Source organism: Bactrocera neohumeralis, chromosome 4 (assembly GCF_024586455.1).
Source record: "Bactrocera neohumeralis isolate Rockhampton chromosome 4, APGP_CSIRO_Bneo_wtdbg2-racon-allhic-juicebox.fasta_v2, whole genome shotgun sequence".
Classification (NCBI taxonomy): domain Eukaryota; kingdom Metazoa; phylum Arthropoda; class Insecta; order Diptera; family Tephritidae; genus Bactrocera; species Bactrocera neohumeralis.
In genome coordinates, this window is record NC_065921.1 from 80,554,984 (window position 1) to 80,571,042 (window position 16,059).

At 38.4% G+C, this 16,059-nt stretch overlaps 2 protein-coding genes across 3 annotated transcripts; one reads left to right on the forward strand and one right to left on the reverse strand.

Moving 5' to 3' along the window:
- Window positions 1-2,562: 2,562 nt before the first annotated feature.
- Window positions 2,563-3,980, reverse strand: LOC126755121 (uncharacterized). Its single transcript, XM_050467458.1, has 2 exons — window positions 3,672-3,980; window positions 2,563-3,610 (listed from the first exon to the last, which is right to left on the reverse strand). The coding sequence occupies exons 1-2, from the start codon at window positions 3,877-3,879 to the stop codon at window positions 2,910-2,912; spliced, it is 909 nt and encodes a 302-aa protein (XP_050323415.1). The 5' UTR covers window positions 3,880-3,980; the 3' UTR covers window positions 2,563-2,909.
- Window positions 3,981-11,423: 7,443 nt separating this feature from the next.
- On the forward strand, window positions 11,424-16,006 carry LOC126755641 (hepatic leukemia factor). Of its 2 annotated transcripts, none has more exons than XM_050468352.1 (3): window positions 11,424-11,673; window positions 13,943-14,733; window positions 14,809-16,006. In XM_050468352.1, the coding sequence occupies exons 1-2, from the start codon at window positions 11,562-11,564 to the stop codon at window positions 14,701-14,703; spliced, it is 873 nt and encodes a 290-aa protein (XP_050324309.1). In that variant the 5' UTR covers window positions 11,424-11,561; the 3' UTR covers window positions 14,704-14,733; window positions 14,809-16,006. The 2 variants fall into 2 exon arrangements, with proteins under 2 accessions (XP_050324309.1, XP_050324310.1); XM_050468353.1 differs by lacking the exon at window positions 11,424-11,673 and adding an exon at window positions 11,684-11,829.
- The last annotated feature ends 53 nt before the right edge of the window (window positions 16,007-16,059 follow it).

Consider the following 16,059-nt stretch of genomic DNA (forward strand, 5'->3'; position numbering starts at 1 on the left):
GTTTCCTTAAGTCGAGCTCAAGTGATATGCGCCACTGATTCCAAGTTCAATCGTTGATAACACGCACATATACAAGCGCAGATTTGCATACTTACAGTAGTACACACAAACATACAAGCTTAAATTAAAAATTGTTTTATTTATTAAATTATTTGTTAATTTTTTCAACGAAAATAAATGAGATTTTGCTTGTGTTCACATTTGTGTGGCTGTGTATTTGATTAAATTATTTAGTTAATTTTTTTTTTACAACGAAAATAAATGAGATTTTGCTTGTGTTCACATTTGTGTGGCTGTGTATGTGCCGCCAAAGCAAAACAGCTGAACTCGTATTTAAGCAGTTCCGATTTAGGCATTTTTTGCCGACTTCAAAATCATTTTTTTTTACTTCGACTGCAGGAATTTTATAAACTCGTAGGAAAAAGACGAAAATTCAAGCCCAAAAGCATCTAAGCCGCAAATCTAAAAGGTATATAACCCAACGCTTTTCTTTACCAAATCAATTTCAGCATTTACAGCTTTTAATATACATATATAATTATATTTATATACCTTTATGTATGTTTTATGATCTTATCAGTAGTCTTATATTATACATATATTCATTTATAAATGTGAAATAAACAATTCGTTGGAAATTGGCATTAATCAAAATTTGGGGAATTTCGTTTTTATCAGCATAAACAGTTATTTGCAAAATGTCCGCAAGTCCCTTTGAGCTTTATAAAAATATTTGTGGTTAATTTATTGCGACCGGCAAGTAATCGCATTTTTCATATGAATATGTAGGTAAGAAGTATGGCTGATGCAAAACCGTTGACCAGGAATCTTGTGCTCGAGTTTTTATACTCGAGTTTTTTATAGTCTTGTTCACAGTGGTATGTATCATCTAAAAGTATAGTATATACATACATATATATAAATGATCAGAATGACGAGAAAAGTCGAAATCCATTAGCCGAAAACCTAAAAAGTGCCATCACTAAGCACTTAGTTAAGATATAGAGCTGTATTTGAAACAGGTGTTTGCAGTAGAAAGTGGCACCTGATGGTGTGGCAGGGCTTTAATGCAGCCAGTGTCAAAATTAGACGATGGGCCTCGATGGATCTCGAGATTCGCCTAACCGATTTCAACCACATTCGGTGCATGCAGCTAGGGTCAAAATTAGACGATGGGCCTTGATGGATCTCGAGATTTGCCCAACCGATTTCAACCACATTCGGTATATGACATTCTGCTGACATTCCTATGTAACAGTGTGAATATGAATGAAATCGAACTACAAACATGGTGACTTTATTCCACATATATCCGCCAATATGTAAGTTATATCAATAAAATAGAGAGAGCGTATTTTTAACGGTACATTTTCGTACTCAGAATGAATAAAGTCGGGTGAAACTCGCCTTAGACCCTTCCTGACTTGTTTTCTATAATTTATATATATATATAAATATTTTTTTTTTTGCTAAGAAGTCATCTAAAGAAAAAAGGTTTATATGTTCGCATACTTATATGGTGGTATAACCATATTTTCACGAGAAAATTATAAATCCTAAAAATATGTTTTCATATAATATGTCTACACCGATAAACTTTACATTGCAACGCTAGTGGCAACACCAAAAGTTTATATTTACTGAACAAATTTAGAAAATATAAGGTCTAGTAAAAGAGGATCCATTATTTTTTCATTGATTTAAGAGAAGTGAGCCTTTTTAGGTCAAATATTAGTTATTTGTTCGTTAACTTGTTGATATTTTGAAAGCAGTTTCATAATGTCACCCTCATAGTAACCCTCATCCCTGTTGGCAAAAAACTCGGGCGTTTGATATTCACAAGCTTTATTTGAAGTGATTTTTTCACCAGCAAAATCTTTTGCCATAAACAAGAACAGGTTGTAATCACCTGGTAACAAGTGGATGGATGCATAAGAATCTCCCAATCAAAGCTCACGGAGTCTTGCGAGTCACTATCGATGTCCTCTGCTTCCTTCAAACGATCCAGTTGTTGGCAGTAAGGTCCGAATTAAGAGTTTGGCCGTAGGAGAGCAGCGCATAGTAGATGATGTCCTGCCAATCTCACCAAACACATAACAAAAGAAACCTACCTACAGCCAAACTTAGCTTAGTCTCACCGCGATTCCAGCACGACCGTTTTTCTTGACCTTATCGTAACTGATCCACTGGTGCTAAAAGTGACCATTCGCTTCAATCCGACATGATATTTTATTGATCGATTTTGTTGTGATTCAGCAGCAATTCACTGATGGAAATTCGGTCCATGAGGTGTTTTTTCCGTTAACTCTTGTGGCATCCAAACATCGTTCCAGTTTATAGTGCAACATTTAGTTCTAAATAAACCGAAAAATTGCTGGCAGACGTTCAGACTCAACGATTTCCATTACTTTATCGATGTTTTCAACAATTTGCCTTCCAGAGCTTTAACATTAAGATTACTGTTACGGAAACGACGAGGCCGAAATTGCGCTTGATCGACTGCGTAAACTCCATTTCAACCATTCCTTCAATTCAAAAAACTTCAAAGAGTCACGGAAAGAATGAATAGCATTTTGAAATGTATATTGAAATGTATGTACATATGTATTTCTAGAAAATTCCTCAACAATAATTTTTACATATGCTAGTTACATATATTATATAACATTTTGTTTTCTATTACCAAATGAAAATATTTTTGTATCCTTACGTAGCACTAGATTATATTGTGATAAATTTTTGAGCCTCGTGTGAAACTTAATTTTATGCTTTGGATGGCGCTTTCGCGAGAGGAACTTATGCATTTTTGGATATTTAATTTTTTTAGGTTATACATATCTAAGTTATAATATATGTACTTAAGTTTAATTTATTTGTGCAAATGTCAATTTTCAAAGTTGAAATAAATTTCAGCTTAACTGCTGTGCAATTAATGAGTGTTCTTCCGAACTTTCATCACCTGTTGAGTAAAAGCTCTCGTCAGAATAATCTTCGGTAGCTTCCTCAAGCGTCGTTGGCGTCGTTGTAACTGGTCCGAAATGCAAACGAATCCAACTATTGTAATCCTCCGTAGTCTCCTCAGTATTTTCATGCTCTTCGCTATCGTTTTCATCGGAATTACTTTCATTAGAAACTGCTGTGGGTTTTGGTGTTTGAACATCAACAGGTTTTTCTGTAGTCATATCTACTGTAACTACTTGAAGCAACCTTTTTAACAAAGCTTCAAAGGAGGGTTCGAAATGCACGTTGACATCAATGTCTCTCTGCGCTTTCGTATTCATCAAAGCATCAAATATATTCTTCACAGACGCGGCGGCTTCCTCGTACGAGCGCTTCGTCTGTGAAGCGTCCTCAGCAATTGAACTTAATTTTTGTTCGACGACTTGATACTTTTCTTTTAAATCACTTGAGTTGAGATCTATGTCGCCGCTTGAAGGATGTTTTGGTGCTTCATAAAATCGCGTTAATATTGGCACCGCTTGGAAAATCACTGCAGACAGTTGCTGCAGTTCGTTCGAGCTTAACTGAGGTGGAACAGAAGCTGAAGACAACGATGGGTTGGCCGAATTTATACTATTGAAAAAACCGTCTAGGGTCATCAAAGGATACGCTAGAAATAAAAATTCACAGTATTAAATATAATTTTTGAAAAAAAAACTAAGAGTTCTTACCTGTTTTCTCAGTTCCTGTTGAAGTTTGATAGCTAACATAGCTTGGCGGCGCCGCATAGTCCGGCACACCACAGATACGTACCGTACGTATTGGCGTCATAAGATCGCCAGTCAATATAACGTGGTCGCTACATTTGTAACCCTCAAGACTCAGCGCACTAATTGTTGCTGCACTTAATAATGCTATTAAGAAGATTTCAGTTTTCATTGTGGCGACTCGACAGTAAAGTGAAGATATTACAAAAATTTAAAAATTATTTTTATGTTAATAAATTTCTAACTATTTCCGGTTTATATACTTTTACTTTACAGTTGCCGCAACAGACTGTATTTAAAGCAAGCCCGGCAGCTAGTTTTTCTTAGCTGGAGCTCGAGGAATATGTGTCTCTAATTCCAGGTAAAGCCAATGATAATAAACATTTCCCTAAAATTTTCTTCTTTCCAGGTATCTACTATGTTTATACTTATGTGTTTATATAGGGTGATCCAAAAAACCATATCAAAATCATAACATACATATGTTTTCCTATAATGACACTTATGTTAAGTATAGTTGGGAAAATAATCTAGCCGAGTACAGTTTGGAAAATAACCCAGCAACAGTCCGTCGCTCTTCCTTTTCGCTATTTGGCGCCAATTGGAGATTTTAACCTGGCCTTTCCGACGGAGTGGAGGTCTCCCTCTTCCTCCGCTTCCACCGACGGGTACTGCGTCGCATGTAGAGTCGTGAAGAGACTCTCTAGACTTTATTGCTGTCTGGTACGGTTTTCATAAACCAGCCACGACTTCCAAAAGGCATACTAAATGAGATGAATAATCCTTTATATTGCTGTCTGGTACGGTTTTCATAAATCAGCCACGACTTCCAAAAGGCATACTAAATGAGATTAATAATCCTTTATAAGACGCTATCGTAATGGTCATCTCTTGAAAACCCTTTTACTCGTATAACTCTTTCTCACCTAGCACCAAAATCAATAAAACTAACTTTTCTCTTTTAATGAACTTATTAAAAACAAAGGTTGCTCGTTGATAGCACCCTTTATAACATATTATTAAATCATAACGCTTTCGTAGTATAAAAAATTAGTTGTAATATGCACATTCAGTATAAATATTATGCTATTATGAGTATTATGTAAATATTTCAAGATCTTATCAATCGATTTTCTAAGATTTTCAGTTAAATATTAACCCTCTCATTGGCAGTAGTGCGCATTTCAGTAAATGATCTATTCGAAGAATTTCGTAAGCATACTTGAAGAACAACATATTCTTCTTCCTAACAGGCCAGTCCTTCAAAGCTGGAGTGTTCTCTTCCATCCGGGCAACATGACCCAGCCAGCGCAGCCGCTGTGTCTTGATTAGCTGAACTTTGTCAATGTCGCCGTATATCGACTGCGGTATTCACCGTTGTTAATAAACAAAGGACCATAAATCTTCCGCAGAACCGCGTACAATCCTAAGTACGACTCATCACAGATGACGTTGTCCATGCCTACACACCATATCTGCTATATGGGGAATAATGAGTGACTTTGGTTTGGTCTTTGTACGTTGAGAGACTACTTTAGTTCTCAATTGCCTACTCAGTCCAAAGTAGCACCTGTGGCAAGAGTGATTCTGCGTTGGATTTCGAGGCTAACGTTGTTCGTATTAATGCTGGTTCCAAGATAGACGAAATTATCTACGACTTCGAAGTTATGATTTTCAACAGTGACGTGGGAGCCAAGTCGCGAATGCAATGACTTTGTGTTTGATGGAAAACAAAAACAAAGTACTCCAATGTGTAGGTAAACTGCAGAACGTAGAGACTTATAAAGTTCATACATAACTCCAGGAGCCATGATAGTTCATGTGAAATTTTTCATAAATTTAGTTATTGTTATATAGTAAGAAAGTTGAACGAAAACCTAACTAAAACTCGATAATATAATCACTGGTCTTTAAGAACATAAACCTGAGATTGCAACGGCATCCATAGAAACGAAGCTTTGGAAAAATTTACAACGATTGGAGTATCGCAATCAGACAGACCCTTGGCCCTACATAGAGTATGAATTTCTTACAAACAGAAACTTCTATATTATATAAGAGTTTAATGATTTTTATTAGAAGTCAGAAATACTTGGAACTTTCAGCACTTTTGATATACAAACCACAAATAGTTTTGTTTGGCGTCAGAAGACTCCTGAAAAGTAATGACTGAATTGTATTATGAAAGTCATAAACAATCGCTTAGAGGATGCAAAACTGCAGTACAGAAATCATAACCTCGATGTAAAAAATTTCGCAATTCGTAGCAATCAAAGATTGTTTTGAAATCAAATTATTTAATCTGTTTATTGCATTTATTTTAGTGCGTCTAATAATTTAATCTAAGCAATATGTTTACTCGCTTGCATTTGCACATAAATTTCTACATACTCATATACCGGCATATATAGTATAGGGTGTGGTTTTACGGATAAAGGGCATGTTTTTAATGAAACACAGTCGTCTACAGAGACTGCGTCTCATAAATATCTACTTGTTAGTAGTATACCATCAGTCATGGTTAAGTGACCTATCGGTTTGAGGTTAAGATATGGTCTTCAAAACTACGAAAAACACACCACTTCATGTTCCATTTAATAAACTATGAACGAACAGAGCTTTCGAATTGCCTGGCACACCAGGCAATATCTTTTTCTGGAAGCAAAGGTACCGAAAAAAAACATTCGCAGCCGGAATATAGAAGCGCTGCTCATTTATATTGCCGCTGCTTCCGAAAATAAATGCCAGACCTATACCTCATCTCTTGAAATAGTTGGTGGCAAAAATCTACGATAAATTTCGGTTTGTGGCATAAAATTTTATTTTTGAAATACTTGTACATAAATTTCCACGATATATAAACAGTATACGACGTAATTGTTTGAATGGCATCACTAAATACGAGCATAAATGTCAAGCAAATGTGCTTATTATGGCAGTTAGTTTGAGAGCTATCGCTTTAGTCAAATCTACAACTCTTAAAAAGAACCCTATACATATATATTGTTTATAGCTAATTTATTAGAATCCCCTTGAATATTTGTTTGTGAATTTTAGGGTCAAACTATTTCATAGATAATTCCACTAAACGTTCAAATAATCACGTTGCACGCAACTAAGTACCAAGTATATACACATGTATGTATGTATGTACTATATATAAAATTTTCAAATGACTAATAAAAGGGTTAAAAGCAAAACTTTTGTGACAACTAATAAATTTACTTATACATATTATTTAATATTGCGTTATAAATGGATTGAATCGAACAGCAAGCTCACAGGACGATTCGTGCAACATGTCAGTCTAGAGTTGCCGATTCACCATGAGTTGTCACTTGAGCTACACTTGCCGATCCATGATAGCAATGGCACTGTTACAGGTGACAAATTCTCAGCAAGAGTATGGTAAAAAATACATGTTCATTTGTATATAATTGCTTAAGTAATATGTTAATTTTTATAAAGTTTTCTTCAGGTGTCATTTATGTTCCTTAGAAACGTTTCGAATTGACTAGGCGGTCTTAACAGCGAGTTAATATATACCTAGAATAGTATTGTAATAGATACTGATTTTTCAATTATTAGCTATAATTAAGAAATTGATATATTTGTACAACATATGCCACTCGGTTCCCGTCGTTGTAGGAACTGGAACCAATCCCCCAAAAAATCAGAGTCCGCTTACATAGACTCGACAGTCGGAGTGAATTAAATGCCGCTCTGTATTTAGAGATTCTTCCTGTAAAGGTACATAAAAGATGAAAACCCAGTACGACCAGTACCTCGCTTAGTCATATACTCTTTTCCAAGTAGAGGCAAATAGCCTTTTTTTTGGCAGATCATGCGTGAATCGCGTCAAGCTGTTGTGTTATTTTTATGCAGTTTTGTTTGGCATTTCATCACTGAAAGACTTACGCCTAAGCAACGTTTACAAATCGTTCAACTTTAATACGAAATTTCACGATCTGTAAAGAATATGTTTCGCGCGCTTCGCTCAACTTACGGTTAACATAATCGGCCTACTGAGCGTACTATTGGTATCACCATCACCCATCTTGCAGCACACCATACATTATCGGTTAATATTCGACCGAATAGACCACGTCCAGCACGCAGTAAAGAAAATATAGCAGCCGTAGCTGAGAGTGTACACGAAGAACGTGGAGAATCGATTCGGCGCCGTTCGCAGCAACTCGGACTGACATATGGAAGGACTTGGCGCCTTATACGTCGAGATCTTAAATTTAACGCGTACAAAATAGTTTGTGCAAGAGCTGAAGCCACTTGACCTTCCCAACCGACATTGCTTCGCTTTATGGGCTCTTGAAAAGAAGATCCGACGTTTTCCAGCCAAATTTTGTTTAACGATGAGGCTTATTTCTGGCTCAATGGCTATGTTAACAAGCAAAATTGCCGCATTTGGGACGAAAAGCAACATAAAAAGAGTCAAGAGCTGTCATTTGATCTAGAAAAAACAACGGTTTGGTGTTGTTTGTGGACTGGTGGAATCATCGGTCCATATTTCTTCGAAAATGATGACGGTGAGAACGTAACCGTCAATGGCAACCGTTATCGCGCCATGATAACCAACTATTTGATGCCTGAAGTGAAAGCTCACGATCTCGGCGACATTTGGTTTCAACAAGACGGTGCCTCTTCCTGCACGTCGCATCATTTAATGAATTTGTTGACAGAACAATGCGGTGACCAGATTATTTCACGTTTTATTCTGGTCGATTGCCGACCAAAATCGTGTGATATCACACCGGTAGACTTTTTCCTGTGGGGATATTTAAAGTCGATTTGGCCTTGGACCGAAAGATCATGAGTGTCGTTCGCCAGTTACCAGTCAGAATTCTCGAACGAGTCATCGAAAATTGGACTCAACGGATGGACCATCTGAGACGTGGCCGCGGCCAACATTTGAAAGAGATAATTTTCATCTCCTTCTCCCAATGTATGTATATACATACATATGTTCTTTCGACTGAAAATAAACATTCCCCATTAAACTTGAAGTGTCCGTGTTTTTTTTTTTAAGTACCACCCTTTGACAGTTTCTTTGTTGAAATTTTATCTGGTAATTGAAGAAAACTTTAGAAAAAAAGTACTGTGGTTGAGTTCAATAACTCATTTTTATACCCTGAACAGGGTATATTAAGTTTGCCACGATGTTTGCACCATCCAGAACGAAGCATCGGAAACCCTACAAAAAATATGCATAAGCAAAAGCCTTTTCAGGTATACTGTGACTGACCTATGCACCAAATCACAGTCACAAAATGTCATCGATTCGCCGTTACCTACGCTGATGGCTATCTCTGGATGTCATTCTCCAAACCACGGTAACATGTTTATAGTTCTTGCAGTATACATAGGTATTCTCGTACATAAAACACCAAACTTCGTTTTGATTGGCCAAATCGGTAGAGATTTATATAAGTTTACGCTTATGTATGTAAACCTCCCTCTGAATTCTTAATGGCATGTTATAACATTAATTTAATGTGTATGAGTGCGCAAGCCAGTTGGAAAACTTTGCTGCATTTGTGCATTTCTAACGAGATTAGTCATTTAACTTGCTGAACCAAGATGGCAGTAGGCAATTTTAAACAACCCCCTGGATATGGGTGGACAACACAAATCCGCTTCAAAATTACCTAATATACTATAAGGAAGATATAGTGTGTAACAGAAAAGTCAAAACAGTCAGTTTCGACATTCTATTCTATTGCAAAGCCATATATGCCGCGTTTATTTTGTAGGCATTCCTTCGCATTAGAGACGCGTATGGTAACTAACATGGGCGTACGACGGTGCTGGAGGGGTACAAGAGAGTTACGGTTGTTTACAATTTAATTCTTCATAGTTTATTTCCAGACGAGGGAGGGATAACTCATTCGATTGGAATGTTTTTACGATAGATTTCTGTAAGAAGCTGAAACACCATAATTTTTCATCTTCGCAACTCCTCGTCCTATTTTGCTAACAATGGATATTTTCACGAGTATCTCTTGAAGGAATTTTTCACCTACAAAATCACTCGCCACAGTCAGTAACAGGTAGTAATCAGCCGGTGACAGGTCGTACCATGAGGTGGATGCATGATAACCTCCCAATCAAGTTCACGAAGCTTCTGGCGATTTACTAACGATGTATGTGTCCTAGCGTTGCCTTGTTGGTACTCATTTCGACTCTAATTGACCAAAGCTGGCCGATTCTGAACGATTTCTCGCTTCAGACGCTGCAATTTTTTGACAAGACAGATCCGAATCAAGAGTTTGGTCATCATTGTAGATAACACCATGCAAAATCCACCAAACACATAGCAAAACTTACCTGATCGTCCATTCCAGCTTGGCTACCATTTTTACCGGCGTACCGTGATTCCACCATAAACGTATTCGCTTGAAGTTGTCGTTTCATATATTGAGCTCTTTTTGTTCAGACTTGTTTAAAGGATGGACGATGTAGTAGGTGCGGGAATGTACTGTCCAGAGTTAGGCATAAGGCAACCGTTTAAGTTGCCGGACCACTGCAGTATATTTCTAAGCTGAGGTCTTTTTGTTTGCGAAAGCCGCGGAGCTGTCTTCTAATGCACTTGCAGACAATTCCAGAGTCAACATCTACGTAGACAGCCAAGCAGTAATCAAGGCAGTAACATCGTATCTCATATTGGCCAGACGTGTCAGCCAACATTGGGAAACCCATGCATATGCGACGATCTCGACAAAAGCATGGTAAAGAAAATCAAAATCCTACTAGCACTCAGTAGAAAATACTGTAGGAACATGATTGAAAAGACTAACTGGAACATCTGATGGCGACACACGGTAATGTGTGGTCACAACACAGACTGCAGAAAATGTATAAGCAAGGCACCAGAAGAACAATGGAGCATATAGGGCTACCAACGGTATGATGCACGATCGAGGTATCGATAGTAAGGCTTCATAATCTGTTATAATTCGCTTCAAACAAAGGCATCCTAAAGGATGACTACTCCTCTTGGATCTTGCAACTAAATTCCATCCGGTATCACAAAGGACCAATGTACAGTGTACAAAATATTTAGCTCCTGGGGATCGTAACACTGTTTACATGATTTGATTTATTTTACCGATATTTTCAATAACTAGCATTCCAAACAAGAAACCAACCCCCATTAAGAAATTTTCGTACACGTCCATGTCTAATGTTTTAAACCAATGTGTAGTTGAAACGAACGAAGTTTCGTGGGTGTATAAATGGACGTATAACCAGTTATATATAAAGTCCTTATAACCGTGCAACCAAATAAGTGTTATTCAGCATGAAAAGTGTCATGCATTTCGACGAGTAATTACCGTCAACATTGCGTGATTGGTTGAATCAGAACTCTGAAAGCCAAGCAACATTGACACAAACCAGTATAAATACATAGAAATGTATGTATGTAAACATAACGCCATCAAGGAGAATAAATACATACCATATGTATGTGTGAATGTGAAGCAAAATTTTAGCTGAGCACCACCCCCTCAATGAGAGCGATTTATAGCTAGCTCATTCAAATAAATCCACATTTGTATATAATATAGGTTAAAATCGCTTCACAGGACACTTTGTTTGTATGTATGTATGTATGTACTGCTGGTGAGCTAGCAATAGAATGCTAGTAAAAATATCGCTGCTCCTTGTGATAATTATTCAGTCATCGCTGGGTTGGTAAATATTGCAAGTTAATTGCAACTAACGGTTTTTGTTTAGTAGCAAAACTTCAACAGGACGAGCAGGACTCGGAAACGAAAGAAAACTGCAAGTAGTGACTGAAAAAATTTATAAATAAAAGTTACAAGCTGATCGTTGAGCATGTGCAACACTTCGCTGCAACATAACGGCTTCAATAATACGGTTGATCCTTTATCGTTTTCAACGCTTCATCTTCTACGCACGTGTAATCGGTTAATGCTACCAAATACAGGTGAAAATTCGGAAAAATATTTGAATTTGATGTTTTTGTGTTAATTTTCGAAGAAGAATAAGTGACAGTCGAAGAAGAATATGTGAAAGTCGAAGAGTTGTCTCGAAATTTAACCAGAACCCACGACGCATTTTTCACCTTTGGATCCAACTTTGGGTACAGTGCATGTTTTAAAAATATTACGGAAAAGATACTACGACGCTTTTGTAATAAATTCACGTGGTTTCTGGGATATTATCTTCTCTTAAAATCAGACCAGTGCTTATTGGAAAATCGGTTTATAATAGTTTCGAATATGAAATCCAATTACCGAACTGCGCTTATTTGCAACGAATTGGGGTTCCGAACGCTTTTTGAACTACTCAAAAACCACCGAAAATTTAAAAATTAAACATAAAATTATTCAGTGGTTATTCCTTCCTGCAGTTTGGGACCAATTGGCGATTCCAAGTGTAGCCAGGTCCTTCTCTACATGGCCTTTCCAACGGAGTGGAGGTCTTCCGCTTCCTCTGCTTCTCTCGACGGGTACTGCGTCGAATACTTTCAGAGCTAGAGTGCTGTCTCTTAATTCGTTGAACTATGTCAAGGTCTTCGTAAATCTCGTACAGCTTATCGTTCCATCGAATGCGATATTCCCCGTGGCCAATAAATGGGGACTTTACTTTTAAAATTTCTACTCAGTCCGAAGTAAAACCTGTTGGTAAGAGTTATTCTGCATTGGATTTCGAGCCTGACATTGTTGTTGGTGTTAACACTGGTCCCAAGATAGATGAAATTATCTTTGACTTCGAAGTTATGACTGTCAACAGTGTCGTAGGAGCCAAGTCGCAAGTGCGACGAGATAAAAGATGTGCTTAACCAGAAATTAAGCCGACATCGCCGTAAAAAAACTGTTTTTTTATGGAAGTGTGTCCATCCAATTGTCCGCGAAAAAGTAATCAATAAAATTCATGTACCTGTCGTTACTCCAGATTCAACATTAACTTTACCATAGGAGAAAGAGAAATCTGTCAAATTTGTATATCTTAGCCCACTGACGCTCCCTACAATTATAGTATAAATGAACGCGAAAATCAATTTAAAAATTGTTCTGTATCTGACACTACATAGTTAGAATATTGATGACTGTCTCGTAAACCAATAAGTGTACTGGTGTCGAAATATTTGTATGAAGTTCACAATTTGAAGCTTTTCCATGGTCTCTGAATTCCTTCAAGTGATTTATTTGAATGAAATCCGTTATCAGAACCACCTTGAATTTGTATGAAGAGAATGGTTTATCATAACGTAAAAGCATACTTAGCGACAGTCTAACAGGTGTGCCTACGAGGTCAAATCGCTACTGGTGCAGGAGGGTAAAGAGCGGCTGAACAGTCTATCGGAACGTAACAAAGTGCACCTTATCTGAGTGCCCGGTCACAAAGATATAGCCGGGAATGAACTGGCTGATGAGTTAGCCTGCTTCATCGCGTTGGGTCCTCTTACCATAAAGGAGCTGTTCCGCAAGGAAGAAGGAGTAGACAGGGAATGATATTGGCAACAACTTCAAGGCATGCGTCATTTTACGTGGCGGGTCCCAAACCCAGCGCACAACCCTATGTAGGGGATGTTTCGCCTTCTCACTTTAGCTCGCCTTCGAACGGATGTTCTTAGGCTACCCAGAGGATACTTGGTCAAAGACCGGAAGTTGTGAGCTGCTTGAGCCATATCTCCTGTCTTCAAACAAACAGTCGTCGCACTCGCGACTTGGCTCTCACGTCATTGTTAACAGTCATAACTTTGACACGTTGACAGCTACCGATGAGTCGACGTTACGAGTTTTCGAGAGATAAATTCTGCGAAAGATTTATGGTCCCTTGCGCATTGGCCACGGCGAATATCGCATTCGATGGAACGATGAGCTGTATGAGATATACGCTGGCTAGGTCATGTTGTCCGGATGGACGAAAGCACTCCAGCTCTGAAAGTATTCGACGCAATACCCGCCAGGGGAAGCAGAGGAAGAGGAAGACCTCCACTCCGTTGGAAGGACCAAGTGGAGAAGGATCTGTCTTTGCTTGGAATATCCAATTGGCGCCACGTAGCGAAAAGAAGAAACGACTGGTGCGTTGTTGTTAACTCGGCTATAATCGCGTAAGCGGTGTCTACGCCAATTAAGAAGAAGCAGAAGTATCTTGAAGTCAAATAAAGGATCTATTATGAATACTGACACTTTTAACTTATTCTATAAAAAAAAATTTCGAGTAAATTTACATTTTTCATTTAATAGATGCGCAAAGTTACTACAACATGACGAAGAATATTGGCGATGTCAACGTAGACGAAGCTATTTCTTCCTCCATACCACCCAAGTCACCGTTATTGGATATTATTGAACCGTTATCGATGGCAGACTCTACAGACTCTCTTGATGTTGAGACCCACATAGATAGCCGAAAATACGACGACAACGTACAAAGTGGAAAAATGCAGGGTTCTTCTTTAACAGCCACAATCGGCCATGAAATATCTACTATACCTACAACAACAACACAAACACTCTGCAGCAACCCCAGCTTGCCGTTACCATTGCCAACGATTGGTCTCTTACCAATTGCCGGCGGAGCCTTGACAGCTAATAAACCAACTTTACCCGCCTTCGAATATATTTCTCCCACAAATCATACGCTCAGCATCGCCGACTTTCCCTTGATGGAGCTGAATAGAGTCGGTGTATTTCCTGCGTTCCTGCATCGACGTTCACGCGGCGAAAAGCGCCCCATACCGGACGAGCAAAAAGATGAGAAATACTATGAACGACGTAAACGAAACAATGAAGCAGCAAAAAAATCACGTGATGCCCGAAAAATACGCGAAGATCGCATTGCATTCAGAGCCGCCATACTCGAGCAAGAGAACTCGATTTTGCGTGCGCAGGTTATGGCCCTACGCGATGAATTGCAAACTATGCGACGGCTCGTTGGTTCGAGTTCAACGTCTGCAACAGCCGCTGTTTTAGGCGCTGGCGGCAGGGGTCTAATAGCGTTGTAAACATTTAAAGAAGACGTCGTCCTCTGCAATGTAAATACATTATTGTAAAATAAAACTAAAATGTTATTGTTAAAAGAAAAAGTTTTTTTTTTTTATTTTGAATAGGTTTTACAAAGGCGTATGGAGGTTTTAAAATTAGAAAAGGAAAATCACTTGTCATCGATGTTTCTCGACTAGACTGGTTAAGTGGGAGTTTTGACTGTTAGCTCTTTGTTCTTTTTACTATAAGTAACACTATGGCTTCAAGAACGTCACTCACAGCTAATACCTCCACCAGGAATGGCGTGCAGGGGTGCATGCTGCTTGGATCCCCTCTTTCGTCTCACAATGCTTGCCTTTCATCGGGCTTTTCAGGCAAGAAAACAAAAAAAGTCCGGGAGCCACATCTGGGCTGTAGGACGGCTGCGGAAGTGTTGGGATACCAGCCTTGGTTTTTAGCTGTTCACAAGAAAGTGAGGACCATCTTCGCGCACACCTTGCGCATGTTCAAGTGCGCTGTCACAATGTCATGAACCAAAGATTTTGATAAATTTAACATCTTAGCAATTAAACGAATACTTAGTCGGCGGTCTAAGTTCAAAACTTTGAACTTTGTCGGTGTTTGTCGGAGTCGCAGGTTTCCCAGCATGGTCTTCATCAGCCATCTCTTCCCGACCCTACAAAAAGGCCTCGTGCCACCGAAACACATCACTTCTTGCTAAAGCAACATCTGGGTAAGCCTATTTGATCATATCAAACGTCTCTGTCGCAGATTTTCCGAGTTTCGCGCACCTCTGCTCTAACGAACGCTGCATTTTCGGGTTGCAACGCTCACAGAAACACATGCGCGAAAGTGTTTGTCCTGACCCTCCAGGTGCTCGGAGAAAACTGACCAGCAGCGCGTTCGTTAGCTAGGAACACGCTCCGAAGGCCTGTCGCGGCGGAAGAAAATCAGTCCTATTACTTTCCGGACAAACCTTGTACATTGCTGAGGTCCTGATTACATACATATAAGTTCTTCTGAAGACATTATAAGGCATTCTGCAATTATCCTGAAAGCGGTAAGGCTGTGACCTTCTAGACCCAGCGATTAAATTGTGGGCAACGTAGTTTAACAGTCGGTATGGTAGTTTTCTTAGTGCAAAATGGACCGATCGGTCTTCAGAAAAGAAGTCGATGTGGACCTATGCAAACTGATAAAGTTAAATTCTTAAACATTTTCCCAATAAATATATAAAGTAATACAAAAAAAAAAACATATTTTACTATTGTAAATTTAATTTTATGATAATTTTCATTAATCAATGATAACTTAACTCTTAAGCGATTATATACATACATATGATTATGGGTTGTATTGTCATCACTAGCAAATCT